Source organism: Dasypus novemcinctus, chromosome 3 (assembly GCF_030445035.2).
Source record: "Dasypus novemcinctus isolate mDasNov1 chromosome 3, mDasNov1.1.hap2, whole genome shotgun sequence".
In the NCBI taxonomy this organism is placed as follows: Eukaryota; Metazoa; Chordata; class Mammalia; order Cingulata; family Dasypodidae; genus Dasypus; species Dasypus novemcinctus.
Genome location: NC_080675.1, coordinates 32246102 through 32274093, shown reverse-complemented (window position 1 = coordinate 32274093; position 27992 = coordinate 32246102). Strand labels below are relative to the sequence as shown.

At 47.1% G+C, this 27992-nt stretch overlaps 1 protein-coding gene across 1 annotated transcript in view; it reads left to right on the top strand.

Annotated features, from left to right (window-relative positions):
• The first annotated feature begins 10963 nt into the window (after positions 1-10963).
• ESRRB (estrogen related receptor beta) overlaps positions 10964-27992 on the top strand; it is a 185558-nt gene continuing 168529 nt past the window's right edge. Inside the window, exon 1 of the mRNA XM_004453571.5 lies at positions 10964-11077. Coding sequence (XP_004453628.1) covers positions 11076-11077 — 2 coding nt within the window. The 5' untranslated portion in view covers positions 10964-11075. The remainder of the gene's footprint in view (positions 11078-27992) is intronic.

Sequence of the window (27992 nt, the reverse complement as noted above, 5' to 3'; positions counted from 1 at the left end):
ATGTCTCTCGGCCAACTGTCCTTCCTACCCAACTTCTCCCTCAGCAGACTTCCCTCATGTCTCATTGGTCTGACTGGGATACATACTCTATTAGTCAGCCAAAGCGGTGCTGATGCAAAATACCAGAAATCTGTTGGTTTTTATAAAGGGTATTTATTTGGGGTAGAAGCTTACAGTTATCAGGCCTTAAAGCATAAGTTATTTCCCTCACCCAAGTCTATTGCCATGTGTCGGGGCAAGATGGCTGCTGATGTTCAGGCTTCTTGGGTTCCACTCTTCCAGGGGCTCCATTTCTCTCTGGACTCATGCACTGTGTTCTCTCCACAAGGCCAGCTGTAAACTATCAGACAAATGGCTCTGTCTCTCTCCCCAGGGCTTCTGTGGTATCTGAGGAGCTGTCTCTATTCCTCTGTGTTCTTCTCCTGTGTATTCACTTCCCAGGCTCCAGCTCAAAAAAACCTCCCAGCTCTGTCCTTGCCATGTCTTTTATCTGTGAGTCCCCACCCACCAAAGTGCAGGAACTCAATGCCCTACTGACACGGCCCAATCAAAGCCCTAATCATAATTTAATCAAGTAAAAGTGAAACCTCAGGCAGACCAGTTTACAAACATAATCCAATATCTATTTTTGGAATTCATAAGCAATATCAAACTGCTACACATGCCAACTCCTGATGGTGAGGATGGCTGGGAAATAATGGATATTTTCAGGCTCTTCATTATATGATGGGTCCAGCCAGCAAAGAAAAACAGTGGGAGAAGATTGTTGGGTAGGCAACCAATGAGGCCACCAAACTTGCTCCGGCTCACCTTCTGTAATTCTTGACTATGTTCTTTTTTCTCAAACTCTCTTCCTGCTCAGATATTAGTTGGCTGGTTCTATTTCTCCTGGAAGAGGGTCGATGCCTTCCTAAGTCTGTCTTCTGTACACAACTGCACAGGTTGTGATTGGCACATCCCTGGAGCTGTATAGTGCACAGCCTTCTCAGCCAGCAGCTCTGTGGCCCACTTCTCCCTCACACTATACTGATCTCTTACCTCACTCTTCACCCTCTTGCTCTATATTCTCTAACTCATTAACTTTCATTCATTCATTTGGCAAACATTTTTGATCACCTAGTAAATACCAGGTACTGGGATAGGCGTTGGTTGGCATAGGGTGATATAAATATGAAAAGGGCAAGTCCTCATCCTCTAGTACCTCATATCCCAGGGCTGGAGACTGACATGGTTATGAATTCCAAAAGTAGATATTGGATTATGTTTGTAATCTGATCTGTACCTGAGCATGATTGAGTTATGATTGGGGATTTGATTGGGCCATGTCATTAGGGCGTTGAGTCCCCTTAGTGGGTGGGGGCTCACAGACAAAAGGCATGGCAAGGTACAGAGTTGAGGGCTTTTGATATTGGAATTTTGATGTTGGAGTTTGATGCTGAAGCCTTAAGCTGGAGCCCTGGGAAATAAGCTCACAGAGGATAGAGAAGCCAGCCCTAGGAAGAGAGGAACCCTGAGCCCAGGAAGAAGCAAGCCCTGGGAAGAAAGGAACCCTGAACCCAGAGAGAAGCAAGACCCTGGAAGGGAGGAACTCAGGAAGCCTGAACCCTCACAGCCGTGAGTAGCCATCTTGCTCCAACACGTGAAAATAGACTTTGGTGAGGGAAGTACCTTATGCTTTATGGCCTGGTATCTGTCAGCTCCTCCCCAAATAAATACCCTTTATGAAAACCAACCAATTTCTGGTATTTTGCATCAGCACCCCTTTGGCTGACTAACACAGAGACCACATGTGAACAAACATTTATAATACTGTGTGGTAAGTGCTACAGCAGAATGTTTTCACACAATTCTGTAGGGGTTCAGAAGAGGGCATAGCTGAAGGAGTAGAGAAAGACTTCCAGAGGAGGTGATACTGGAGATGGATTTCAGAGGCTGAATGGGAGATCCCAGGCAGAGGCATGAACAAGTATACAATGTTGGGGAGCAAGACATTCCATATAGCAGGGCATGGTGAGACATATGACCAGAAATAGAGGTTAGAATTGAGTTGTGAAATAAAGGTTAGAGTCAGGCTAAGGACCTGATTTTATCCCATGGAAAATGGAGAGTCACTGGAGGTTTTTAAACATTAAAATTAATCCAGTGAGCTTTGTGTTTCAAACAATACCTTGGATAGTTGTGTGAAAAGGAAAGAGATTGAGGCCAGGGTAACCTATTAAGAGGTTTTTCCTATGGTCCAGGCAAGAGAAGGTGACAGCCTAAGATGAGACAGGAGAGAATGAATTCAAGTTTCAAGTTTGGCCATATTGTGGTGGTGGCTAGTTAGGTGTGGAGGGCAGGAGAAGGGGAAGAGTCAAGGATGACTTGGAGGTTCCCAGTTTGGGGGACCAGGAGGATGGTGGGATCATTAATTGAAAAAGAACACAGGCAGAAGAGTGAATTTATAGGAGAAGATGAGTTTTGAGGACACTGAGTTTGACACAATTACTGGTTATCAATATGGTGACATGTAAGAGGAAGACTTCAATAAGAATCTAAAAGCAAGAGCCATGGTCCAAGGGGTGACATTTTATAGTGAAGGGAAATAGACTGAGGGAAAGGAGCGGCCCAGTGGAATGTAATTTTGTTTTGATTTGAGAATGGAGGAGACTTGAAAGTTTTTATGACTTTAGTGGAAGAAGTCATTGGAGAGGATTGAAGATAGTGGCAAGCAAGGGGAGAATTGATAGAAAATAGTCCTGGAGGATGCTTGATGAGCTGGAAGCAGGGCCCAGATGGTGCTGTTCACTTTGGGCAGGAGGAAAAATAGTGATTTATCTGAAAAGGGGAGGGAGGGTAGATGTGGGAAAGGAGGAATGGGTAAAGCTATGGATAAATTTGGATGAGTAGGAAAGGGAGGTCGCTTCACTGCACCGTGTTCTAGAAAGGTCTAAGCATCTGCTAGCTTCTTCTCAAGCACTTCTCCTTGAATGCGTTCTCTTCGCCTATCTTTGCCTCTCCCCTGTTGCTGTCATCACTTCCAGTGCAGTCAGTTTGGCTTTCTCTGCCCAATGTGATCATTAAATTAGACACCACCCTACTCTGGTCTGAGGATGACTTGGAGTTGCTTCCTCTAGTCTTCTCTGACTTACACATCAAGGATAATGGAACAATCTTTGGAGTTCTTCTTAATCTGCTCCTGGCCTCCCAAGCGCAGCTGGAGTAAAGGTGATTCTCGAATCCATTTCCAGTTCAGCCCTTCTCAATGGTATGTCTTTATTGTGTCTGAAAAGTAGCAAGATCTATCATAAGATTGTGTTAGATTCTGGTTATTAGGCTGTCACAGCAGCATTTTACTGAATGAAGAAAGAGGTTGAAGAGGAGATATTTTGACCCCAGGAGAGGTGGGGTTGAAACTTCCTTACCCTAGACCTGCTCTCTCACTCCCTCACACCAGGCTGGGGGAACATCACAGCTTCTGAAAGTGGATCATTTCAGATCCAATAGTCCCGCCTGTGGCAGTGGCCACATCTGTCCTGGTGTGAGATGATTGTTAGAATTCCTCTCTAATTGCCTCCAGCAAGCACTTCCTTTTGGAGAAACTTCTCCAGTTATTCCTTTTTCTTCCTTCCTCTTTCCACTACAGAAACTCCTGGAAAGATATTGTTCATCTGTAAATTTCTACTCAAAGAGCTACTTTCCCCTGACCCTTGCCATTTAGCTGCTGCAAGTCCACAGGCTTGGCTCCTTTGGTGTGAGATGTATGGGCTAGCATGGAAATAGTTCTGGCTTTGAAGTCAGAGAGTTGGGCTCAAATCCCAGCTCTGCCACTTACTGGCTGAGTGAACTTGAGCACATTATTTAGCTTTTCTAACCCTCAGTTTTCTTTAAAGTAAGAATAATAATGCCTACCTCACATTTGTTAGGAAGGAATATCTATAACCACCCTCTCTGCCTGCCCTCCTGGCACCAGTACAGTTCTGGGCACATAGCAGATGCTAAAACAACTCAGGGGAAATTGCTGGGAGTATTATGTCATCCCAGCAAGCAGAGGAGACAGATCTAACTTCCTGGCCACCTTGCTACGTAAGAGTTAGAACAGTTGTTGGGAGACCTGTTTTGATGATGGTGGCAAAAGTGTGACCCAGGTATTTTCCATTAAGTGCTTGGTCACTGTCTTTCTATGATCCGTCTCATCTACATTAGAAAGTAAGCTCCATAAAGACAGTGTTCTCAGCTTGCTACAGCATTTCATCAGAGTCCCTCATGCTGTTCATGGAAATATGCCCCGTGAGTGAGAACCCAGTGTCTTCTTTTCTGCCAGTGAAGCTTCGAATACATTGCTCATCACTTCAGCCTGTAACAGGGGTTCTTAACCTCTTGTTCCACAGACCCCTTTGCCAGTCAGGCGAAATGAATACGACTGTAATTTATTTATCGCATACATTCATAAGTGAAGGAAATGCTGGATTTCAGTTAGAGGTCAGAGAAAATAAAGATAATAAGTTGATTTTTTTTTCAATTCAAGCTCATGGAACCCCTGAAATCCTTCCATGGGCCCCTGGTTAAGAACCCCTGGCCTGTAAGATGTGCCTCCAAATTGTAGAGTCGTAAGGCAAGGTGGGCGCTCACAGCCCGGCTTGGCCCCTCTCCTAGGTGTGCCTATGCTAGGCCATGCGCTCCACCTTCTCCTCTGGTTGGCTGGTCCAACCTGTGAGCCCAGTGAGCAGGGATTAAGGAGTCCCACGCCTGCACCCATAGAAGGTCCCCCAAGAGCCTCATGACCTCCAGAGTCTTTTTTTAAATATGGCAAATCCATATCCCTAACACATTTTTTACTTTTAAAGTGTAGTTACCCAACATCCATTTCCTCTCTCCCTCCATCCCTCCCACCCCCTCTTCTTCCTTCCCTCCCTCCCCCCCTCCTTTCTCTCTCTTTCTTTCTTTTGGTAACAGCACTCTAATTTATTCTGGAGGAATTACTTCTCCCCTGTTGTGTGCAGTCTTGGTGGGACCATCAACCTCAGGGGTCCCCCCACCTCCCACCACCCAGGGTGTGGTCATGTGACCCAGGCTGAGCCTTTCGTCTTTTCTGGGGACTGGCCTTTGAGCATAACGAAGCAGAGTTAGGAAATTGCTTGGAGTTTATCCTGGTGACTGTGCCCCCAGAACCACCCTAGTTTCTTTAGTCTTTCCTTTGATTTTGGGGGCTACCTGATATCATTTCAACAAATTCTTTTTCTGCTCAAGGTGGACAGAGACAGCTTCTGTTGCTTTTCATCAAAGAATATGAAATGCTAACTCTGAGAAATTATAGATTAATTACATGCTTGGAACTTCCCAGCATTGTAGAGGTATCTTCAATCCTCCCCTTCCAGGTTTGGGATCAGGCATCGCTAGCCCCAATTTCTAAGAAAAGAAGATGCAAGGCCAGAGGGAGCTTAACCACCGAGACTAGGAAGAGACGGCAAGGTCCGTGGCCAGCAAGAGCTCTGGGGCCACCCGGCTCTGAGACTTTTTCCAGACTCTTCAGCCTCCTCTTCCTTTCCTTGCCCCACATCTTCCTCTTCCTGCCTGAAACCCTGTCCTCAAGGAAAGACAAACAGAAGATTTAACCAGCCCCATAGATTCCATCCAACAACTGGGGAATCTCCCAGTTGCCCTAACTCAGACGGAGGAGGAGACACCAGCCCAGAGCAGACCTGGAAAGAGCACCCAAGGGTGCCCGCAGCAGTGCAGGCCCATTGTCACCCTGCAGCTGGGCGATTGGTGGAAATGCCCCTCCTCTAGTCCCATGCCACAGGCAGGGGAGGCAGGCCCAGGCCGTGGCAGAGATGGTCAAACAGAGGCTAAGAGCACGGGCTTTCAAGGCAGGCAGCCTGGAGTTCAAATCCTGACTCCACCTCTGACCCAACTGTGTGACCTTGGGCTTGACCAAGGACCTCTCCACTGCCAGCTTCCTGGACTGTGAAATGGGGGAAATAGTCCCCGCCTGTTAGGTAAGGATTACATAAGGCAGTGCAGATCAGGTCGGTGCTCTACACAGGACCACGCGCACAGTAGGTGCTCACTAAATGGTAACGATCCTATTGTCACAACCTTGTTCTAGCCTAACACAAACACACCCGAGAAGACAGCACACAATTCTAAGCAGAGTGAGATGAGCTAGGTGACCTGGATGAGAAGTGTTGTTGGGGGCGCTCTGGGAGGACACAGAGGGGGTCGCACTTGAGCTGGACGGTGAAGAACAGAAGGAGCAGGAATTGGGCAAGACAGGGAGGGAGGGCAGTGAGGCCAGGACTGCAGCGGCAGGAGATTGTTTAAGGGACACTACATTCCCACCAGCAGGGTGGAAGTTCTCGGGGTAAGAAAACGGAATAAATTCAGAGGGGGAGGCTGGGCCTTTGACCTGGTGGCCTGGCCGCCCGTTAGGCCTCCTGCTCTGGCACCCACCCCCTTCCCCTAAGAAGGTTTAGGACCCTCAGAGGGGGTTGCAGACAGGTCGCCAACCGCTGAGCCTGGTGAGTTTCCTGGCAAAGGGGGGTCCTGGTCAAGAGGGCTGGGCATATGCTTCATGGGGAGCACAGCCTTTTGGGGGCATCCCTGGAGGGGGCCCTGCTGCCCTTCCTGCCTGCTTCCTCCTCCCTTGCAAGGGAACAGCAGCACTGAGCTGTGCCCCCTGCCCCCTGCCTGTACAATGTCCTCCAGAAGGCAGGCCCTGGCCGGCAGTGCCCCGCACGCCCTCGCCCTTGTCTTTGAAGCCAGCCTGTCCATGTTGGCAGCCCAGGGCGGCCACCCCCAGTCTCCTGTGTCCCAGCGGGAGGTGATGAATGGATCCGCTGCACCGATGTGTTGTATGTTGGTCTATCCCCAAGCACATAGATTTTTCATTCCAGATAAAACAAATGCAGGCTCCTCCTGGGCTGCGGGTCCCTGGCCACCCCTCCGTGTTTGGGAACTCTGAAAGGTAAATGAATGGATACGCAGTGGGGGCGAGGGGGGCGATCGTCAGTGGCCCCTGTGAACAGTGTAAAGTCACCTTGCTGTGCCTGGACTAATGAATGCCAGGCCCAAAGGAGTCGGGACGTGCCGAGCAAGGGGAGGAGCAGGCACGGAGGGACTGCCGGGGCCTCCCTCTGCTGGCATCTCCCCTGCGTGGGGACACACTCTGCTCCATCTCATGCCAGGCGCAACACCTTGGGAAAAGTCAACGTTTCCGAGTCTCGGTCACTTCCTCTGTATGAGGGGATACTAAACGTCCCCCACCACCACCACCATAGGTTGTAACGCGGAAACGCACATGGCAGCTGCGCGCGCAGAGTCGGTGCTTGAGATGAGGTCACAGAATCTTAAGGCAAGGACAGGAGGCTGAGGTAGACGCGCTGAGGGTCAGGTGGACCACACAGACAAGGAGTGCTGCAAAATGAGGCTCCTGCCCTCGGGACAGGCTCATCCGCATGGAGGAAGGAGAACTCAGAAGCCGCAGAGGAGTCGGAGGTGCCGTGGGAAGGAGTGGGTAGAGCTCATGATGCCATGGGGTAAAGAATTGGGGTTGTAGTGGTATTTTGGTCATTTAAAAATGTCAAAAAAAACCACAACGTGTTCTGGCTGGCTACAGAGTGGCACGTCCTGGCACACTCGGGAAAGGCGGCAGGCAGTTGAGGGAGGGCTGTATGTGTTGTGGACCTGGCTGTTTCAGTGGTAGGCATGGTCAGGGGGAGAGGAACAGGATCCTCTGGGCTCTCGCACCAACACCCCAAAAGTTTCTTTCTGACCTCTGACCTCTGGCCAGACACTACAGGTCCGGGCACTTCTCCTGGTTAGGTACTTGCTCTGCTGCCACCTCTAGTTTTTGGAAAAGAACCAAAGCCAACTTAAGTACTGTGGCTGGGGTGGACAGGGGCCACCTCCAGGATGAGTGTGGAGTGCCACGTGAGTTGATAATAAGGCCCGTTGCGTTTATCGAGCACTCGCCTGTGCCAGGCACTGTTCTCAGCATTTAGTCCTCGTGTCATCCTTAGGAGGTAGCACTTACACGCTCCGTGGTGCAGATGAGGAAAAGTAAGCACAGAGAAGTTAAGGAATTTGATCAAAGTTTTCCACAAGTTAAGTGGAAGAGGCAAGATTCCAACCCAAGGAGTCTGAGTTGAGTCAGGTAAGGCAGGTTCAGGATGTGTGCGTGCGTGCGTGCATGTGTGTGTGTGTGTGTGTGTGTGTGTGTGGCTCTGCTCCGGGTAGACCAGTCGGCCTGGCCCTTGAGTTGGATAAACCTTATGACAAGAGACTGAGGCAGTTAGGAGCCTCCTGAAAGCTAAGGGCTGTGGTCTCTCCCAGTGATGACCAGCATTTCCAGGGAGCCCTGTGTGGCCAGAGAGATGCCTGCTGGCTACCAGCAAGCCCCTGCAGACCCCCGGGGCAGCTTAGAGGGGGTCCATCCAGGGCTTGGCTCTGTTGGGATTGCTGAGTTGTAACTGTGGAATGAGTCAGAAACCCACCTGGAGGTGAAAAACCACAACCAAGACACTGCAGCTTGTCAAAAAGGAGGAGCACTCACCACAGACAAGGTGCTGGACTAGAGGTGGGATGTTCTAGAAGAGGCTGCAGCCATGGAGAGAAAGACTCATGCCTGAGAAAGGGGGCCGAGCTTCTGCCAGAAGTCAGGGAGGAGTCAGCCAAAATCCAAAGGGACACAGCTGGAGCATTTGAGGAGGGAGCAAATCGTGAAGTCTGCAAGAGAGGAGAAAGGGTTCTCTGGTAAGAAGCCTGCCTGACAGGGAATGTGTGCCCAAGCGGCCCTAACCCTGGTTGTTGGCTCAGAAGTTTCTCCAGAACCCTGTCTCTAAGCAGGGTTATTCACTTTTCCAAAACTAAACTGGCCGAGAACCCCATGTGTGGCCAGCCTCCAGGCTCAATTCAAGGGGAGGGCTTGGTGGCCTCAGAAGCCCAGTGGTTCTCAGACCAAACAATGGGTAGATAATCACCACTCAAATTACTGGCCCAAAGGCCCATTACAAAATCTGTACCTTCCTAGGGGCACTCTTATAATACATTCTAGAGATAGTGTCAGTCCACAGGAGTGACTTAAATGATAGGTGTCTTACATAAAGGTGCAATGGACACAACCAATCCAGTGTCCACATAGAAGAGGTGGCATTGGATTGGGAAAAGTGGACATAATGGACAAAGGGTATGGGGAAAGGCAGGAAGAGATGAGAGGTGGAGGCGTCTTCGGGACATGGAGCTGCCCTGGATGGTGCTTCAGAGGTAATCACCGGACATTGTAAATCCTCACAGGGCCTACATGATGGAATAGAGGAGAGTATGGGCCATGATGTGAACCAATGTATATGAGGTGCAGAGGTGCCCAAAGATGTACTTACCAAATCCAATGGATGTGTCATGATGATGGGAACGAGTGTTATTGGGGGTGGGGGAGAGGGGGGGGTGGGGGGGTGGGGTTGAATGGGACCTCACATATATATTTTTAATGTAATATTATTACAAAGTCAATAAAAAATAAAAAAATTAAAAAAAAAATGATAGGTGTCTTAGACATCATTTATTCATTCACTCATTCAATCAGTCAGTCAATATTTAGGAAGATCTTGCTAATATCAGGTGGGATATTATCCAACTGTGGGAGCCCCGAAATTCAGGGTGAATAAGCTTCTTTCCCCAGTTGGTGTTTCTATTCCAATGGCAGGCTACTCACGGAAATATTTGAGGGGCTACATATTAAACTGGCTTTTTACTTCAACAGTTTTGATATCATCCCATTCTCATAGTTTTTATTAACTTGGAGAGAGATGGTTTAGATCTAGACTCAGGAGGAAAGATACCTTCATTTAAAAAGAGGGGAGAGGGGCAGGAAGGTTTAGGCTTATGAAGTACCAAATCCTATTCTTTACCACACACGACCCTCTTTCAGGGGGAACCTGCAAGCCTGCTGAAAATACTGGGCACCAGCAATGCAGCACATCAAGGCAGATGACCCCGTGCACTCCAAGCCAGATGGCGGGACAGGAGTCCTGGGGTGATCAGGTGCTCACCTGGCTAACTGCTGTTCAGCCCCTACAGCTGTCATTTTTCCATGACTTCAAACTGATGGAAACTTTGCCCTGTGGCCCAGCTTCCTAAAAACTTGGCAGAAACTGGGGCAGGCAGTTCTTCTTAGACACCCCTCAGGATCCCGAAGAGTGGGGCTCACTTCCTAGGAAGCGTCTGTAAGACCATTTGATCTCCTGGAATATCTTTCTGGAAGGTTCAGAGACCCCAGCCACCCCAGAGCCTTTCAGAATGGGGCACATACTTGTCCTGTTGGGAATGTCATTCCCTGGCCTTTCAAAAACCCCTTCCCTGGTGGGACTGAGCCCACGGGACCCTGCGAGCATCCGGCACAGATTTCTGACTCCCTCCGGGACCTCTGTGGGTCCCCCAAGAAGTTTATTTGGCCCCTGAGCTAGGAAATCTCTGCTCTCTCCCTGCCTCCTGATTTGGCAGAAGGAATGGAAACTTTCATGGAAAGCACTTGAGCTGACGAATGCTCCCAAGTCAGGACTTTGACTCCAGCCTGACAGGGCGACTGGCTCAGGCTTTGGGGGCCCCTTCTTCCTGGGGTCAGGCCCTCCTGCCGGGAGGGGGGAGGGACTCCCCCAGCTCCTCTGCAGCCCAGCCCCCAGAGGCTCTGACCCCATGACGGCCCCACCACCTCTCAAGTCATTGTCTTTCACACTTGCCCTTTATGTTTTTGCCCTCCCCCCAGTTCCTCCCCTTTATTATATTTTTTCACCCCCCTCCCCCCTTACCTGGGCCCATCAGTGGATGTGGAAACATCGGCATGGGGCTTGGTAGAGTTGGAAGCCCTGAGCTTTTGGCCGTTTTGTTAAAGACCTGGTTATGGTTGTAGGATTTTTTTTTTTTTTTGTCAGCTGCCTGTTATATCAATCACAGAGTCGGGATCTATTTATAGGTTGGGAGTACTGTGTCCTTAGTCACAAAGAGAGACACAGACAGGGGACTGTCAGCTGGTGCCCGAGGAGCCGAGCCACAAATCACCTGAGGGGTCCAGCCAGCCCTGTCCTCCCCCAGCCCCGGGCATGTAAGTAACTCAACTTCTCCCCTGCTTTCCCCAGACCCTGCCCGTCCCTTCCAGCTCTATTTTCCAACAGCCCCTTCCCTCTCTCTCTCTCTCTCTCTCTTTGTAATGGATAAAAATATCTTCCCATGCCTGTTCTCTCCTCCTGGTTCTCAGCACTCAAAGCATCTCTGTGGGGCCGAGAGGAGAACGTTGCCTCTCTCAGCCGGGCGCGGGAAGGTCAGAGGGACCCGGCGCGGCGGGTGGGATGGTTACCCGCGCGCATTTGGAGTCCGTAGGCGCCCTTTTCTTTGTATTTATTTTCGCTGAGATCGAGTAAGTAAATCAAAAGGGCGAGGGAAAGTTTCCTCGCGGCTCAGCGGGGTGGCTGTGTCGCCCAGCGTGAAAACTTTGGTCTGCGGGCAGCCCCAGTGTCGGGCGAGCGGGGAAGGTGACCGAGGGAGACCCGTGCGCACGGGCAGGTAGTGCCGGGCGTTCCCAGCAGGTGCGGGCTCAGCCCGGGAGTGACAGCGACAGTCCCGAGGACCAGGCTTTTCCACCGAGCCCCAGGAAGAGGACTTTTTTTTTTTTTTTTTGTCTTTGCTCCGCGGAGCGAGTTTGCTTTGAGAAGTGGAGATGAGAGCGGACGACCTGTCTTGCCTTCGAGGCTTTCGCGGGCTCACTCTCTGGCTGCATTTTCTTCGTCCCGAAAGGGGAATTGGGGCGGGGGTGCGGGGCGGGGGAGGAAGAGTCTGAAAGGAACGAAGTCAGGTGTGTGGGGCTCTGCGTCCTGCACGGTGGAGGAAACTCTAGCTCACGGTCCTCGTCGAAGCTGTGCTCGTTTCAGACCCTGCGCAGAGCGCGCGGCTCGCGGAGGCGGCACCCCCGGCGTTGGCCGGCCGTCCCCGCCCCCGGCGCGCCGCAGGCTTTCTGGGGGACCTTTCCGAGTTCAGTTTCTGGAGGATGGCCCGTAGAAACTAAAAGCCCTGCACTTGGGGACATTGGCTTTCTGTTATTCACAAAGGAAGAGCAGCCCTTTGAGTTTTGAAAAGAATTGTGTGATGGTGCTTAATGCATATTATGTGCAACTTAAAAAATTGATCTCATTCATTTTACAAGTCTTATAATACTTGTTTCTGTTTACTAATGCTATGGTTACCATAGTCTTTATATTGCTAAGGCATACTTCTTGATTTGCTTGGGAGAGCAATACCCTAAGAAAGAATGTTTTTCCACAATTTAAAGAGCACTAGGCAAAGCAAATAAGTTGGGATTGTTTGGGGGCTAAAACCAAAATAGTTTTATCAGCAAATCTAACTTGATGAAAGTTAGATAATATGGACATATATATATATGTATGTATGTATATGTGTATGTATATATATGGAGATATGTATATGTTTAGAGAGGCAACTTGGTCTCACTTTTATTTTGACCTTCATGAAACTTGAACTTTCCTTCTCTTGGTTCTTTATTTTCACCTGAATCCTGTTTAGGATTATTGATATTCTTAATCCATTCACTTATTATTTTGGAGGAGGGGTTGAAGGGAATAAGAAATTAAAAGGTAAACTGCAAGTGTTCAGGCCATAAGATCACAGTCACAGTGGAGAAATCCAGGAAAAGGAGTTTAATCTTAAATGGTGGAAATGCCACTGTTTAAAATCTACCATGGAAAGCAAAGTCCAAAAAAATCAAGAAAGCAATCCCCAAGAGTTAAACATTATATATGTAGGCTTATTATTTTTTTCTATTCCATGACTCTATTTCGATAAACATATCCTGCTATGGTTTTCCCACAATAATGCTGGAGTGGGAATTGGTGGGTTATTGTTAATTAAAGCTCAAGTGAATCAAATGATTGAGACATTGCATTCAGATACCGGAGCAGTCAGCTGTTTGCAAAGCTGAACTATCCTATAACTTTCAGATCTCAATGGCTTTTGTGAGAAAGGGTGACATTTTTTAACCTTTTAATACAAGAGCAAACATTTTCTGTCCCTCTCCACCATGCACGCTGGAGCCTAACTGCCCTGTACCCGTGAATAAATGCAGTGGGAGGGAGTCATGCATTCCTGAACAAGTCCTGTGTTCTCATTAGCATTAACAGAGAAGAATATTTGTTGAAATGTTTAGGTAAGAACCGCCCCTTTCTTTGGCTACCTGTGGATGCTTTTGGAGGGGACGAGGGCTTGTCTGGCAGTGCAATGGGTGGGCCTGGCTTTCATAACGTACAGGACATGGCTTTTCCCCTTTGGGTTCAGTTATACAGACACAGTTGGGGGGAAACTTCGATGCATTTGCATATGGCAGCCTCTGATTACTTAGTTTCTGCTTCAAGAACAATTAATTTTATGTGGACTCAGCTCCGAGCAAAGTCATTTTTTCCCAAGCTGATTTCTCAATTGCAATTGGTCACGGGGATGTCTGTGACTTCATGTCTGCAAATTCCAGCCCATTCCATCCTTGGCGTTGTTTATTTCACTGAATGTGAGTGAGCAGTCTCTTGTGTACATGCACTGTGGTTTTATGTGTACCCCTCCCTTGAGCACATGGAAACCCAGCCTCAGCCTCTTCCCAAATTGGGGGTGGTAGGTCCAACGAGCAGGTGCTTTGGAATCCAGCAGGCTCAGGTGCAGGATCATCAATCTCCAGGAAGAAGGAATCACAAATACCTGGCAAGTGCTCCCCTAATTCAAACACCTTTACATAACTGGAGTCTCTCCAAATATTCCATAAATTAAAGAATGGTAGCTTAGAATTTTTTTTTTTTAGGTATCGAGGATTGAACCCAGGGCCTCCTATATGGGAAGCAGGTGCTCAACCACCTTGAGCTACATCCGCTCCCTCGCAGGATTTTTAAACCAAAGACCAGGCACACCTCTTTCTATCACTTCACTTCTACAGTTTATCTGTCCATCTTTATTTTATCTCTATTTTTACATTTCATTATCCTGCTCTTTCCCTCCCTCCTCCCTTCCCTCCCCCTTCTCGCCTTTCCTGAAAAACACATTTCTATCTGGCACAGAAAATAAACTCAGATTGTGGGTAGTTATGTTAATCTAATTCAATCCTCAGCGGGTTAAGAGTGAAATTCTAATAGTGGAGCTGTTGAGGGCTTTTTTGTTAATGGCTTGGGGATTACATTGAGTTAAAGGCTCATTTCCTAATCAAACAGAGAGGGAGAGAGTGACTCCGAATATTTATGAGTCTCCCAGTGAGAGTTTAAACATTCAACTCCAAAAGCAGGGTTTCTGCAAGAGGAAAGAGTTAAAACCCCTCAGGGCTGCTATGGAAAAAAATTAAACCAGTGAAGCCACCAGCATTTTCAAGCTGCTGTACAACTTCAGTTCTGGGCAAAGTGGAAGGCAGGGCAGAGCTGGGGAGAGGGGAATCATTTCACAAAGCGAAAATGGAAACTGTGGCAGAATCGCTGAAGCTGGAGTCGGCTGATGTGCTCAGAAACCCCACCCCCACCCCACCCCGCAGCAGACCGGGATCCTCAGCTCACCAAAGGCCTGGAGGGGCCTGGGGGCCTTCAACTCCCCAATTCAATTCTCCTCCAATCTGGAGGTGAGGGCATAGAGACAGGAGTATGGCTCAATTTACCAGCAGCTGGAGAGAGTACCCTTGCTGCCTGGGCGAGCTGGTAGAATGGATCTACACTTCCATGAGCCTCTGGACAGCCAAGGGCTCTCAGCCTTCCCTTCCAGAGTCATTCACTTCTCAAGAGCCCCTTTCTCCTCTGATGGGTGCTGGGTCCAGATCCCTGGGACCTCCTGCTGCACCCTGTTTGTACACGAGGACCTTATAGCATACCTGGTCACCGAGCCCAGGAGAATGCAAGCCGAGAACTCGCTGATCCTCAGCCAGAGAAAGCCAGGAGCAACTTGGCCAAGGTTGAGCAATGTCAAGGCAACGCTGATGTCAGGAGTCCAGGGTTCAGGCCAGCGACTGACCTCTCTCTCCCCTCATTCTCTCGAGTACAGAAAAAGGAGAGGGGAAGGGCGGTGCCATATGGCGGCCTGGATGGGCTGCCCTGGCTTTCCCAGAGCAAGGTCTGCTTTTCCAGCTCGCAAAGGGAGGGTGGCAAGCCCAGAGGCAGGGGGACTCTGAACACTCTGCAGATGCCACCACCCAAGCGAGTCGTTTCTATTCCGTTCACTTGGTGCTTTTAGCCCTGCTTCATGAAGTCAGCAGAGGGCCAGCTTTCTAGATGTAGGGTCCTTCAGCATTTTCTTTCTTAGTGCTCCTTGCTCAGTGGCCTGGGAATCTTCTCACCCTTGCCCTTTTGTGTCAATTATCACATGCCTGCATACATTCTGTGCTGCCTTCTTTGGGTGGTCAGCATCGCTCTCTTCTTTAGGGCTCCCCACGCCCCCAACTGCTCTCCCTTCACCACTGCCTTCATCCCTGATGGTGTAAGTGTTCTCTTCTGGGGTCCCCCTCCTTAGGTCAGGAGCTCCACAAGAGCCGGGACGATGTTTCGTTCCCCGTTGTAAACCCAGCTCCTGTCGGTCACTCCCAGCCTCTCCCCCTAACGGGCACCTCTTGTGACCAGCATAGAATCAGACAGCCTGGCTTCAAATCCTGGTCCCACTGAGTCTAAGCTGTAAGACTTGAGCTACTTAACTCCTGAAGGTCTCAGTTTCCCCATCTGTTAAATGGGGATGATGATAGCTCCTTCCTCAGAGGGTGCTTGGAAGAGCTTGGCTCTGAGCATGGCATGGAGTAAGTACCCTAAGCGTTAGTGCTCTATGTCCTCAGCATGGAGCAGTCACATCTGTACACACCACTGAGGGCAGTGCATCCCTCCCTGGAAGGGCTGGACTCTCAAAATGTGGCAGAGCAGTGGTCTGTGGCAGTGGGACTTTCAGCAGCAGCATCCGACAAACTATTCCACTAGGAAACCAGAGGTCCAAGCAAATTATTTTTCCAACAATTTGAAAGCATTAAACAATGCAAACAAGTCTGGATCGTTTTCGGATAAAAAAATAGTTTTATCCGCAAATCTGTCTTGATGAAAGTACAATAATATGGGCACACACATATGTTTAGTGAGGCAATTTGAGCTCGTTTTTATTTTGACCTTTAGGAAACTAGAACACTCCTTCTCTTGCTTCTTTATTTTTACCTGCCTTTTATTTAGGGTTATTGATATTTTTAATCCATTAATCTATTATTTTGAAGGAGGGATAGGATTTGAGAGGGCATAAGAAATTAGAAGGTGAACTGCACAGGTCCAGGTGGTAAGACCACATGGATTATAAAGAAATTCAGATTGGGGGTAAAATGGGGGTTTTAGGGGATGTCACTATTTAAAATCAACTGTGAAAAGTAAAGTCCAAGATATCAAGAAAAAACAACAACAGTTAAGCATATTATATAGATATCATTATTATTTTCTATTCCATGAACTTTATTTTAATAAGCATATCCTGCTAAGGAGAAATAATACATCGAGAGTTTAGGGATTTTAAGCCACTGTGGGAACGCAGAGGACACGAGCTGGGCTTCAGACAGGGTTCTGAGGTTCAGGGCCAAGTCTGCCTTTTTTTTCTCTCTCCATAGAAATAGAGTTTTGTCCACTCTCTTGGTCCCAGTTCACATCCAATGGCAGTTTGTCCTTGGGTCCATGAGTCCCTCCAGCATCCTGTCCGCCCCACCTTCTCAGAGCACAGTTTGGGCTTGGCCCGTGGAACAGATGGGACTGTCCTGGCTAGAAAACCAAAGGGGCCACATTTCCTGGGCAGCAGGCTCCTGTTCCTCTTACCATGACCTCTTGCCAGGTTAGTCCAGAGTTGAGTGGGCAATCTCGGGGTCCCTGCAAAGGTGTCCTCTCGTGGGGACTCCTGGGTACCCCTCTCCTCCTTTTCTCCACTGATCAGCCTACTGAGGTAGGGGATCTACGATGCGAATCACGGTGTCACCCAAACTTACTAAGCGCCCCGTATTCTCACCACTCCCTCCCTTCTGCACCCCTACCCCAGCGGGTGGCGGGTGCCACTATTAAACACCTGAGTCATCACTGTCTGCCTTTTGGTCTCCTCAGTATTCCTCTTTAAACTCCCTGGTGCCTGGTGCAGTGCCTGGCACATAGCCAGAGTTGAGTACATGGGCACTAAGGGAATTGAACGAATATTTTCTCTCTGGGGCACTTCTAATCCCCAAATGTTGGGAGGTGTGATTGGAGTTACGAATGACCAGTGGCCTTAATGGCATCAGCTCATGATCCATTGATCCTGGCACTTGCCCCAGCCTTTCGCCACTGCCCATCCCTCCTGCTTTCATGTGCCTCTGTCCAGAAAAAATAATCTAAAAAAAAAAAAAAAAAGAGGTGTCTTTTATTCACATAGGCACACACCTTCCCAGGATTTTTATTCTGTTCAGTAAAGAAGCATTGTCTAAGTCGATGTCAACTTTAATTGCTAAACTGGTATCTCTCTTGTGCATAGTCCCCTCATTTGTCGTGCTCTCTCCTCTCCCCTTTCCAAGCTGGACCTGCTCGCTCTGGCTGTTCAAATTCTGTAGAGCCTTGGTCTCCTCTTGCTTTAACCGCTCTGGTCCTGCGTGGTGCACGTAAGAGGAAGACCTTCCTTCTGAAGTTTTCCAAAGTGTCTGCTTCCATTAGCACAGACAAGTCTTTTGAAAGATGTCACGTTACAACATGATTTTAGGTACAGGTTTCTTCCCAGTACAGTATTTTTTTTTAAAGATTTATTTATTTATTTCTCTCCCCTTCCCCCACCCACCCCGGTTGTCTGTTCTCTGTGTCTATTTGCTGCGTCTTCTTCGTCCGCTTCTGTTGTTGCCAGCGGCATGGGAATCTGTGTTTCTTTTTGCTGCATCATCTTGTTGTGTCAGCTCTCTGTGTGTGCAGCGCCATTCCTGGGCAGGCTACACTTTCTTTCACACTGGGCGGCTCTCCTTACGGGGTGCACTCCTTGCACATGGGGCTCCCCTACGCAGGGGACACCCTTGCATGGCACAGCACTCCTTGCGTGCATCAGCACTGCGTATGGGCCAGCTCCACACGGGTCAAGGAGGCCTGCAGTTTGACCTCCCATGTGAAAGACAGTTGCCCTAACCACTGGGCCAAGTCCACCGCCCCCAGTACAGTATTTTGGCTCTCTTTTGGAAGACCAGGATAAAACCTTGGGCTGCTGAGGGTTAAACGATAGCAATGAAAAGTCTAGGCGTCTCTGGGGCCTAGAGGCTGGCTGAGACAATTGATTAGCTTGGCATCGTGATCTTTCTAGCAATATTCAGGAGTAAAATTATTGCTGATGAGGCTATGTGTGTGTGTGTGTTAGGGTTCATGGCAGTGAAGGGGGTGGGATAAGATGAAAGAAAGAAAGGTCACATTGCCCTTCAGTTACTCTCAGGGCAGGGCCTATCACTCCCGTGTCAACCTGATGTTATATTAAAATTGTGGACTATGTGTGTAAAAAGTCAGCTGGGGGAGGCAGGATGAAAGGTACATGGGGCCTTCCTGTACATTGTCTTTGCAATTCCCTGTGACTGTAATTTTATTTTGAAATCCAAAGTTGAAAAATAAAGTCAACTGGAGGAAGACCCAAGGTTGAGGGCTGTTCCGTCCACAGACAGGGAGGTGTCCTGGTGCCGTGGAAGGAGGCGGCTCTGGGTGGGTCTAGCCCAGGACTGGCCCTAAGATGGGTGGTAATTAAGGTGCTCACACACTTGGGGCCTCAGTTCCCTTAATCATAAAATGAGAAGATTGGGGGATATTCCTGAAGTCTGCCCAGCTCTAAAAGTTTGCATTTCTAGAACTGTTGGTCATAGTGGACCTGGTTTTTGTGCTCCTAACGTAACCAGTAACCACCGACCAGCCAGCCTGTGTCCCTTTAATCCAAAGCCTTGGGCCCAGATGTGGCTTTGCCCAGGCTTCGTGGCATTGCCATCTTCTGTGGGTCCCTACTGTCTATCACTTTCCTCTGTTCCTCTCTCCTCACCTTCCCGTCTATAAGCATATCTGGCAAGTCAGTGGAAAACTGGTCAGAAATATTTGTCCACAAGCAACTACCCACATTCTGCATATTATTTTTTTGTTTTTGTTTTATGAGAGCCTATTTTTATATGTCTATGGTCTTATTACTCTCCCCCTTGCAACTGTTCACCCCAGAAGGCGCATCTAGGCTTCTACATATCTGGAGAAGCCCCAAGCCAGGGCAGGTCCTCAAGTTTGCTCTCAAAGTCCTTGGGCACATCAAAATAAAACACAGTTGGAATTTGGGAGGGGAGTCACCCCCTGGAGAGACCTTGCAACTCCTTAACTTCTCTGTACCCTAAATTCTTCCGCTGAATGCAACTGATATCTCTTCTGAGTATCTCACAAAATGGATGTGATGCTAAAATCAAATCAGATGATAAGCATTCTTGGAAAAATTAGTTTTCAACTAAAATATCCCCAGGCATGGCAATCTCCATGAAACAGTAGTTAAACAGGCTTCAGAGCCAAACTACAGGGTCTGTATCCCCACCCCCCTTAGCCTTGGCATTTTCCCAGCCTTTTTGTTTCACACTCAGTTTCCTCATCTATAAAATGGGGAAAATAAAAGCACCTCCCTCATAGAGTTATGAGAATTGAAAAAGACCCATGGAAAGTTCTTAGAACAGTGCCTGCCAGATAATAACCTCTCAAAGCTGTTGTCGATGGCATTTTAGCTGTTGTAATAATTCTCCAGGGTCTCATGCCAAAAAATCCAAGAGGGACAAAACTGGCAAAGTCCCTATAGTCCTCCCAAACACCCCCTGGACAGTCTATGAAGATAGCAGAAGGTGCTCCTGCAGAGATGGTTCAAAGTCACACTCGGCCGCCACAATCCTGTGCAGAGGGCAGCTACATAAGCGAGTCTTCTTTAAGGATGGAGAGACATCATTTGCATATCCAGTAACCAAATGCACATCTTCCGGTTGTCTGTCTGGGATTTGGGGTGATTTGGCCAAGCATTTTACCTCTCATGGAAATCTGCCCACCACGGCCTAGCATATCTGGCTGCTAAGTCCAAGTGTGAAGGTTGGAATGGTTTAAATGGGTAGTCTTTTGTGCCCATAAGTGTTTTGGAGTCCCTGGAGTGTATTTTTTGCAGAGGGCCAATTCTTCTTCCTTGGACAGCATAACTAAGGGGAGATTGCTTGTTTTCCACTTGTTTGATGGTGCAAGGAAAGAAGAATGGGAATAGGTACAGGGCAATTTCTGGTGCCTCCGTGGGGGCCTGATTCATATGTTTCAAGGGACTTGTAGAACTGATATCACTTTCTTAGGGGAAAGTTGTGACTCCAGACTTGTGACCAGCCTGCGTTCACATGTGCCTGTTAGGGGTTTGTTACAAGATTAAGGGTTTGTGTGCATGTTAAGGGTCTTGTGGTCAGCTATCCACAAGCCTCTTCTTTTTCTGTCTCAGACTGAAGTGAAATCTTAAAGGAATATGTCACCATTGTTTACTCTAGGGCGCTCAATTGAGAACACACCATGCAATGACTCGAGTTAATTCTGCCTTCTGATGCCCATCTGCTGTTATTCCTTGGGAAACCAGAGGGAGCCAAGCACTGCTTTTAACCCAGGGGAAAAGATCACCAAGTGGATAATAGTCCCCGAAAGTCCAGGCTTTACTCATGGGCAACAGGAGGAGAGCAATGGCATCTTTCTCCTGCGGAATCTTCACCCAGAGCTCTGCCCTTGGTGGTGGAAGCTTCACAGCAGAGCCGCCTTCAGGCTGATGAGCAGGCTTGGTGGATTTGGACAGTCAGCAGCACTGACAGGGGAGAGGAGTTTACAAGGATTCTAGGGACAGGAGGATTCCCTTTACATAACATTTGAAAGCACGGAAAAGATTCCCACCCATGGCCTAAGGATCTGACATAGATTTGCATGGGCTTCAGGAGTGGAGGGGGCCATGCCTGCTAGAGCGCACTCTGCACCCACCTGCTTTGGCTCTTGCGGACTCTTCCCTGGCCTTCTTTCCCTTCTTTTCCCCTCCTCTTCCTCCTCCTCCTCTTTCTTCTCTTCCTTCTTCTCCTTCTCCTCCTCCTCCTTCTCCTATTGCACAATTGTACGTTTACAAAAAAATCATGCAGAAAGTACAGAGTTCCCATGCCCCTCCTCAGGTTTCCCTATTATTAACATTTTTGCATTAGTTTGATAACTTTATTACAAATTGATGAAACATTATTATTATTATATTATTAACTAAAGTCCATAATTTACATTAGGGTTCACTCTTTGTGTTGTACAGTTCTACTGTGGTAAAAAATATACAATCTGAAAGTAATCATTTTAGGTGATAATGGCAGCACAACATTGTGAATGTAATTAACCGCACTGAATTATATATGTGAATGTGGTTAAAAGGGGGGAATTTTAGGTCATATATATGCTACTAGAATAAAAATTAAAAGATAAAACAGGACTTACAACACGGTAAACCCTATTGTAAACAATGGACTATAGTTAGTGGAATTAGAAAAATGTTCTTTCATGAATTCTAACAAATCTAACACGTCAATGCAAGGTGTTAATAATAGGGTGGTATATTGGAAAAAAATATGCCCTAATGTAAAAACTATAGACTATAGTTAATACCACAGTTATAAGATTCTCTCATTGTAAGGAAGGTGCCACATAAATACCAAGTGTTAATAATAGGTGGAGAGTATTTGGGAATGTTGCAATGTTTTACATGATTTTTCTATAAACCTATAACTTCTCTAATTTAAAAAATTTTGTTTTAACTAAAGAGATGCTAACCTAAAAAATTAATCATTTTAGCTATTTTCAAGTATGCAGTTCAGTGGGGTTAAATACACTCACAATGTTGTGCTATCCTCAATGCTATCTAACACCAAAACTTTTCCACCACCTCAAAGAGAAACTCTGTACCAATGAGGTATTAACTCCACATTACCAACCCTTACCCCTGGTAAACTGTATTGAAAATGACTCTATGAATTTGCTTATTCTAATTATTTCATGCCAGTGAGATCATAAAATATTTGTCCCCTTGTGTCTGGCTTATTTCCCTCAACATGATGTCTTCAAGTTTCATCCATGTTGTAGCATGTGTCAGAACTTGACTCCTTTTTATGGCTGAATCATACTTTATTGTATGGCTATGCCATATTTTATTTATCCATTCTTCTGTTGATGAGCATTTGGGTTGCTTCCACCTTTCAGCTCTTGTGAATAATGCCACTATGAACACTGGTGTGCAGGCATCAGTTTAAGTTCCTGCTTTTAATTCTTTTGAATATATACTTAGAAGTGGGATTGCTTCGTCATATGGCAATTCTATACTTAACTTTCTGAGGAATTACCAAACAGTCTTCTTCAGCAGCTGCACCATTTTGCATTTCCACCAACAACGAATGAGGGTTCCTCTTTCTCCACATCCTCACTAGCACTCGTTTTCTGTTTTTTAAGTGGTAGCCATTCTAGTGGGTGTAAAATGGTATCTCATTGTGGTTTTGATTTGCAGTTCCCTAATGGTTATGTTTAGTGATGTTGGGCATCTTTCCATGTGCTTATTTGCCATCTGTATATCTTTTTTGGAGAAATGTCTATTCAAGTCCTTTACCCACTTTCTAAATTGTCTTTTTGTGTTGAGTTGAAGCAGTTCTTTATGTATTCTGGATATTAAGCTTTATTGGATACATGGTTTCCAAGTACTTTCTCCCATTTGGTAGGTTGTTTTTTCACTTTCTTGATACTGTCCTTTGATACACTCCCCACTTATTTTGGGAATGAATATGCCTGATCATACAAGGTGAGCAATAGGGGCAGAAGGAAGGCAAGTTGATGCATTATAATAAAATGTGTGGAAACTGTTACCTTGAAATATGACAATCTACTGATATACATACACACTGTTGTGGAGGCTGCCAAACAGTTTACAGAAATAAAACAGATTTTTATATCAGTATATTGAGAAAGCCTTAAGATTTGTTACCAGAAGATCCAGTTTAGCCCTGGCTCTGCCACTGGCTGATGAGTTTGTAGGAGCCACTTCATTTCTTTCTGCCTCTGTTTATCTGTCAAAGGGATGGGTGGACTCGATGACCTCCAAGTGCTCCTCTGGCTCCAGCCCTGAAATTCCCCTGCACCCCATGCAGGCAGAGATCCTCTTGTGTCACCACTGCCAGCATGCCTGTTTCCCCTCCAGAACTGAACACTTTGGGGGAAGCACTGCGCCCCCCACAGTCGGCACAGTGCTTGCACACAACAGGCACCCAACATGCATTTGAGTGCATAAATGAGAGACATGAGATAAGTGGCCGTCTCCCCCCACCCTGCACCTACTTGGCTGTTGCCAGAAATACTGTAGTCCTGGTTGATTGTACTAAATGGCTTTGGTTTCTATCCTCGAGACCCTCCCTCATTAATTTGGGGCTGGGGGTCCACACTGCCATGGCATGAACTGGGAAATCTTTTAGTAGTAATATGTAAATTGAGCTGCCTAAATAAACCCACTGAAAACACCTTTTAGGAATGATAAATGTTATTTCCAAACCATTATTCCTTCTTCTCTTTATGACCATTCTACTGTCTGTTTTGTTTGTTTGTTCCCCTTTCTATCATACTCTATTCATTGTCTTATTTTTTCTTTTAAAGATACATAGATCACATAAAAAGTTACATTAAAAAATATAAGAGGTTCCCATATATCCCACTCCCCACACCCTCCACTTCTCCCACATCGACAAGTTCTTTCATTAGCGTGGTAAATTCATTGCATTTGATGAATACATTTTGGAGCATTGCTACACAGCATGGATTATAGCTTACACTGTTGTTTACACTCTCCCCCAGTCCATTCAGTGGGTTATGGCAGGATATATAATGTCCTGCATCTGACCCTGCAATATCATTCAGGATAACTCCAGGTCCCCAAAACGCCCCAATATCACACCTCTTTTTCCCTCTCCCTGCCTTCAGTAACTCCTGTGGCCACTGCCTCCACATCAATGATATAATTTCTTCCATTGCTAGAATGGAATTCTATAGTAGAATACCAGTAAGTCCACTCTAATTCATAGTTTATCCCTCCATCCTGAGGACCCTGGGATGGCGATGTTCCATTCATTTTAAAACATTGCAGATGAAACAAAACAAAGAGACCTCAGAGCACAAAGTACCGCTTATCCATTACCTGGATCCCTATGTGCTTGCTTGTAAATATTTTTCGTTCTTATTTTTTACTAAATGGCCTTGATTTTATCATTAATCACCTAATGACAATTCTTTTCACCATATTTGTTATTTCTAAGATATTGTCCCATTAGTCCTTAACTCATGCTATTGATCCCTTGTGCCCACTTTCTTTTTTTTTTTATTTTTTTTATTGACTTTGTAATAATATTACATCAAAAATATATATGTGAGGTCCCATTCAACCCCGCTCCCCCCCCCCCCCTCTCCCCCCCCAACAACACTCGTTCCCATCATCATGACACATCCATTGGATTTGGTAAGTACATCTTTGGGCACCTCTGCACCTCATAGTCAATGGTCCACATCATGACCCATACTCTCCTCCATTCCATCCAGTGGGCCCTGTGAGGATTTACAATGTCCGGTGATTGCCTCTGAAGCACCATCCAGGGCAGCTCCATGTCCCAAAGACACCTCCACCTCTCATCTCTTCCTGCCTTTCCCCATACCCATCGTCCACCATGTCCATTTTTCTCAATCCAATACCACCTCTTCTATGTGGACATTGGATTGGTTGTGTCCATTGCACCTCTATGTCAAGAGGAGGCTCAAATTCCACATGGATGCTGGATGCAATCCTCCCATTTTCAGTTGTAATCACTCTAGGCTCCATGGTGTAGTGATTGTCCTTCTTCAACTCCATCTTAGCTGAGTGTGGTAAGTCCAATAAATCAGATTGTAGGTGCTGGAGTCTGTTGAGGTTCAGGACCTGGCTATCACATTGTCAGTCCAGAGATTCAAATCCCCTAAATATATCTTAAATCCCAACGTTAACTGCACCTCCAGCACATTAGCATGAAAGTCTTATGAAGGGAGATCCCATCTGAGTCCAGATTCATCACACATACACACCATTTCCAAAGAGGGGCCATCTGCCCTGGTAGTTAACCCCATCGGCCATGGCCATAACTCTCTTGGGTCTCTTTATCTTGTGCCCACTTTCACTCCTGTCTTTGCCGTTTTATAAAACTTACAAAGTAATTCCTTTTTATGTTGAAGCCTTGATCTCAGGCCTTCCCAAGTCCTCCTCCAAAATTTCCCAGAAGGTCCTTACAATTGGACTTTCACAGTTCAGGTGGTCTTGGGTCTCTGTCATTTCCATACTGAGCCTGGGGACATGCTTTGTTCTCTAACCCTAAAATATCATATTATCTTTAGCTAGCAGTTTTCATGTTGGGGGTGAATTGCATTCTGAATTTAAAGACTTAATAATTTTTCAGCATTTTTCTTTTGTTCCATATCGGGAAGGTTTTCACTTTTTCTCCCTAGCAATAATCTGTCCTTGTGTTGACGGCATCACTTAATAGTGCTTCCTCATTACATTTTCTAGGGGCGTTTCTTTGCTGTTTTCGTACATTGTTGTTTAGCACCGGCCTGGTTTCTTGACTTCATGGTCTCACTCCTGAAGCTACTCTTCTGAGCGTGGGGGAAGGAAAGAGGCATTGTAGAGGGCCTGTTACATGCTGGGCGCTTGGCGTAGTTCATCTTACTTGACCCTCGTCATGACAGAAGGATGTAGGCATTACTATTCCCAGCAGTCACCAGAGGACATTGAAGCTCTGAGGTGAAGTATCCAGCTTAAAATCACCCAGGTCAAAAAATAAAATAAAATAAAATAAAATAAAATAAAATAAAATAAAATAAAAATCACCCATGTCCTAAGTGGCTTGGGCCGATGTCAGGCATGTGCCTCCCACAGTGTACAACAGAGCTGAGCCCAAGCGGGCTTCCAGGCGAAGCCACATGAGTACCGCCTGTGTCTTCTACATGCATGTTGAACTCAGTCCAACATTTTCAACGTTTTCGTCATTTTATTTATTTTCTTGGGAAAGAGTGTTCCCCTTAACCAGCTTCTATGAAAGACAGATCCTGAAACTTTAGCTTTTAATCCCCAGGTCCTTGTGTACTTATAAATACTGAAACACAGAGGTTTCCATCAAATAAGCCTCAGCCTTAGCTCTCCTTTGCAACTTTTGGTCGCCTTGCTTTTCCATAAAACAATTTTAACAAAAAACAATCCCTTTAGAGGAGCTGGTACCCATGAATCTGTGGATAAAATGGGTAGCCTTTAGAAGCTCCAGCGATGTGGAGTCCTTGTTCTGGAGCTCCATTCCTTTTTTCTCTGGCTTTATTGCCTGCACCTTCCCCGTCACCTTTTCCACTCTGCCTTTATATCTTCCCTCCAATCAAGCTAGAGACAATGTTTTCATTCCCTCTATGTTTCATTTTGTTGTTCCCCCACCATGCTCTTTACACATTTCATCTGTTTTGACTCTGTCTTCTGAGAGTTTGATGTTCTTGACAGCTTTGAAACTGGTGCTCCCTCGCCTCTTGTCATCAGTATCATCCTAACTTCCTTCCGGTCATGTGTGTTCTTCCCTCGTGTGGGCTGTGCTGACCTCAACTCCGCCGCTTGGTTCCCTGACTGAGGGGGAGGGGAGGGAAGAGGGGTCTCTCGCTGGTGTCACAGCCTCCGGCAGGCAGCTGGATTCCTTGCCCACCCTCCTGTGACCTTTATCTCCTCTTGGTCCGCCCACCTGGCTCTTGCAATGCTAATCACATTCCCGAGGAGAGTTATATCTCCCCACCTTGGATGGAGTCCAGCATGTGCTCATTGTTTGGGACAAAGTGTTCATCCTCTCCCTGTCCATGACCTTCCCTGGAGACAGGTTCCCCGGGTGTCTGCCTTCCCTTCTCTCAGGGGCCTGTCTAACCTGCAGGCTCCCCCTGAGTTGGCGGGAGGAAGTCACCCAGCTGGTCTATGTGCAATGAATGCTAGTGGAGATTCAGCAGTCACCGAGAGATCCCCCAATTCCCCGTGTGTAGCACGTCCCCTTTCCCTAAACCACAGCATCACCTTGCAAACTTCTGCCAGATCACTGAGGTGAGACAATTCAATGGGGGAGATTTTCTGCCTCTGGAGTACTCACTTTCCTTGGGAACTTCATTTCCTGCCTGGTTTGAAGTCATCACAGTCTCCAATCCTTGGTCTCCCTCTTTCCTTAGGGAGACTATCAAAGTTCCACTGGGGGGTGGGGGTGGGAGTGGAGGCTTGATTGACGTGACCTTGGCTGTATTCAGAGAAGGCCTGGACCCCAAGCTGAGTGGTAGAAGGATAGTAGGGTGGACTCAGGACCTGCTGGCTTCCTAAGTTGTGACCTTGACCCAGGTTCTGGTTCTCCAGATTGCAGTGACCTAGAGGAATGCTCTCTCTGGTTCCTGGGGCCTTGGCAGGTTTAGAAGCCGGAATTCCCCCCCAGGCTGGATGAGGCTGTTGGTTACTCATTGCCTCTTCAACTGATGGAGGCATGCAAGCATCTCTTCTAGGTATGTTTTGACATTGACGTTGTATATATATGTGTTCCATTGGCACACTGGCTGTTTGAGGAAGACTTCTGAGAGGTGGGGGAGGACAGTGTCTTAGGTCAGTTTCCTTCAAAGCAGAGCCTGAGACAGGGGTTCTATGTAACAGCTGTATTAAGGGAGAGATCTGGAGAAAATGTATAAGGGAGTGAGGACCCCAAGATAGGATGAAGGAGGAATCTAAACAAAGATTAAGCTGAATATGAGTTCAGCTGAAGTCAAGCCTCAATCCTATCCCATGGGGAGCTCTAACACCACCACCATATCCCACCCCGAGGGTAAGTGACACCACCTTGTCCCACCTCGAGAGAGGATGGCTAGTTGTACCCCCATATCAATCAGCCATTG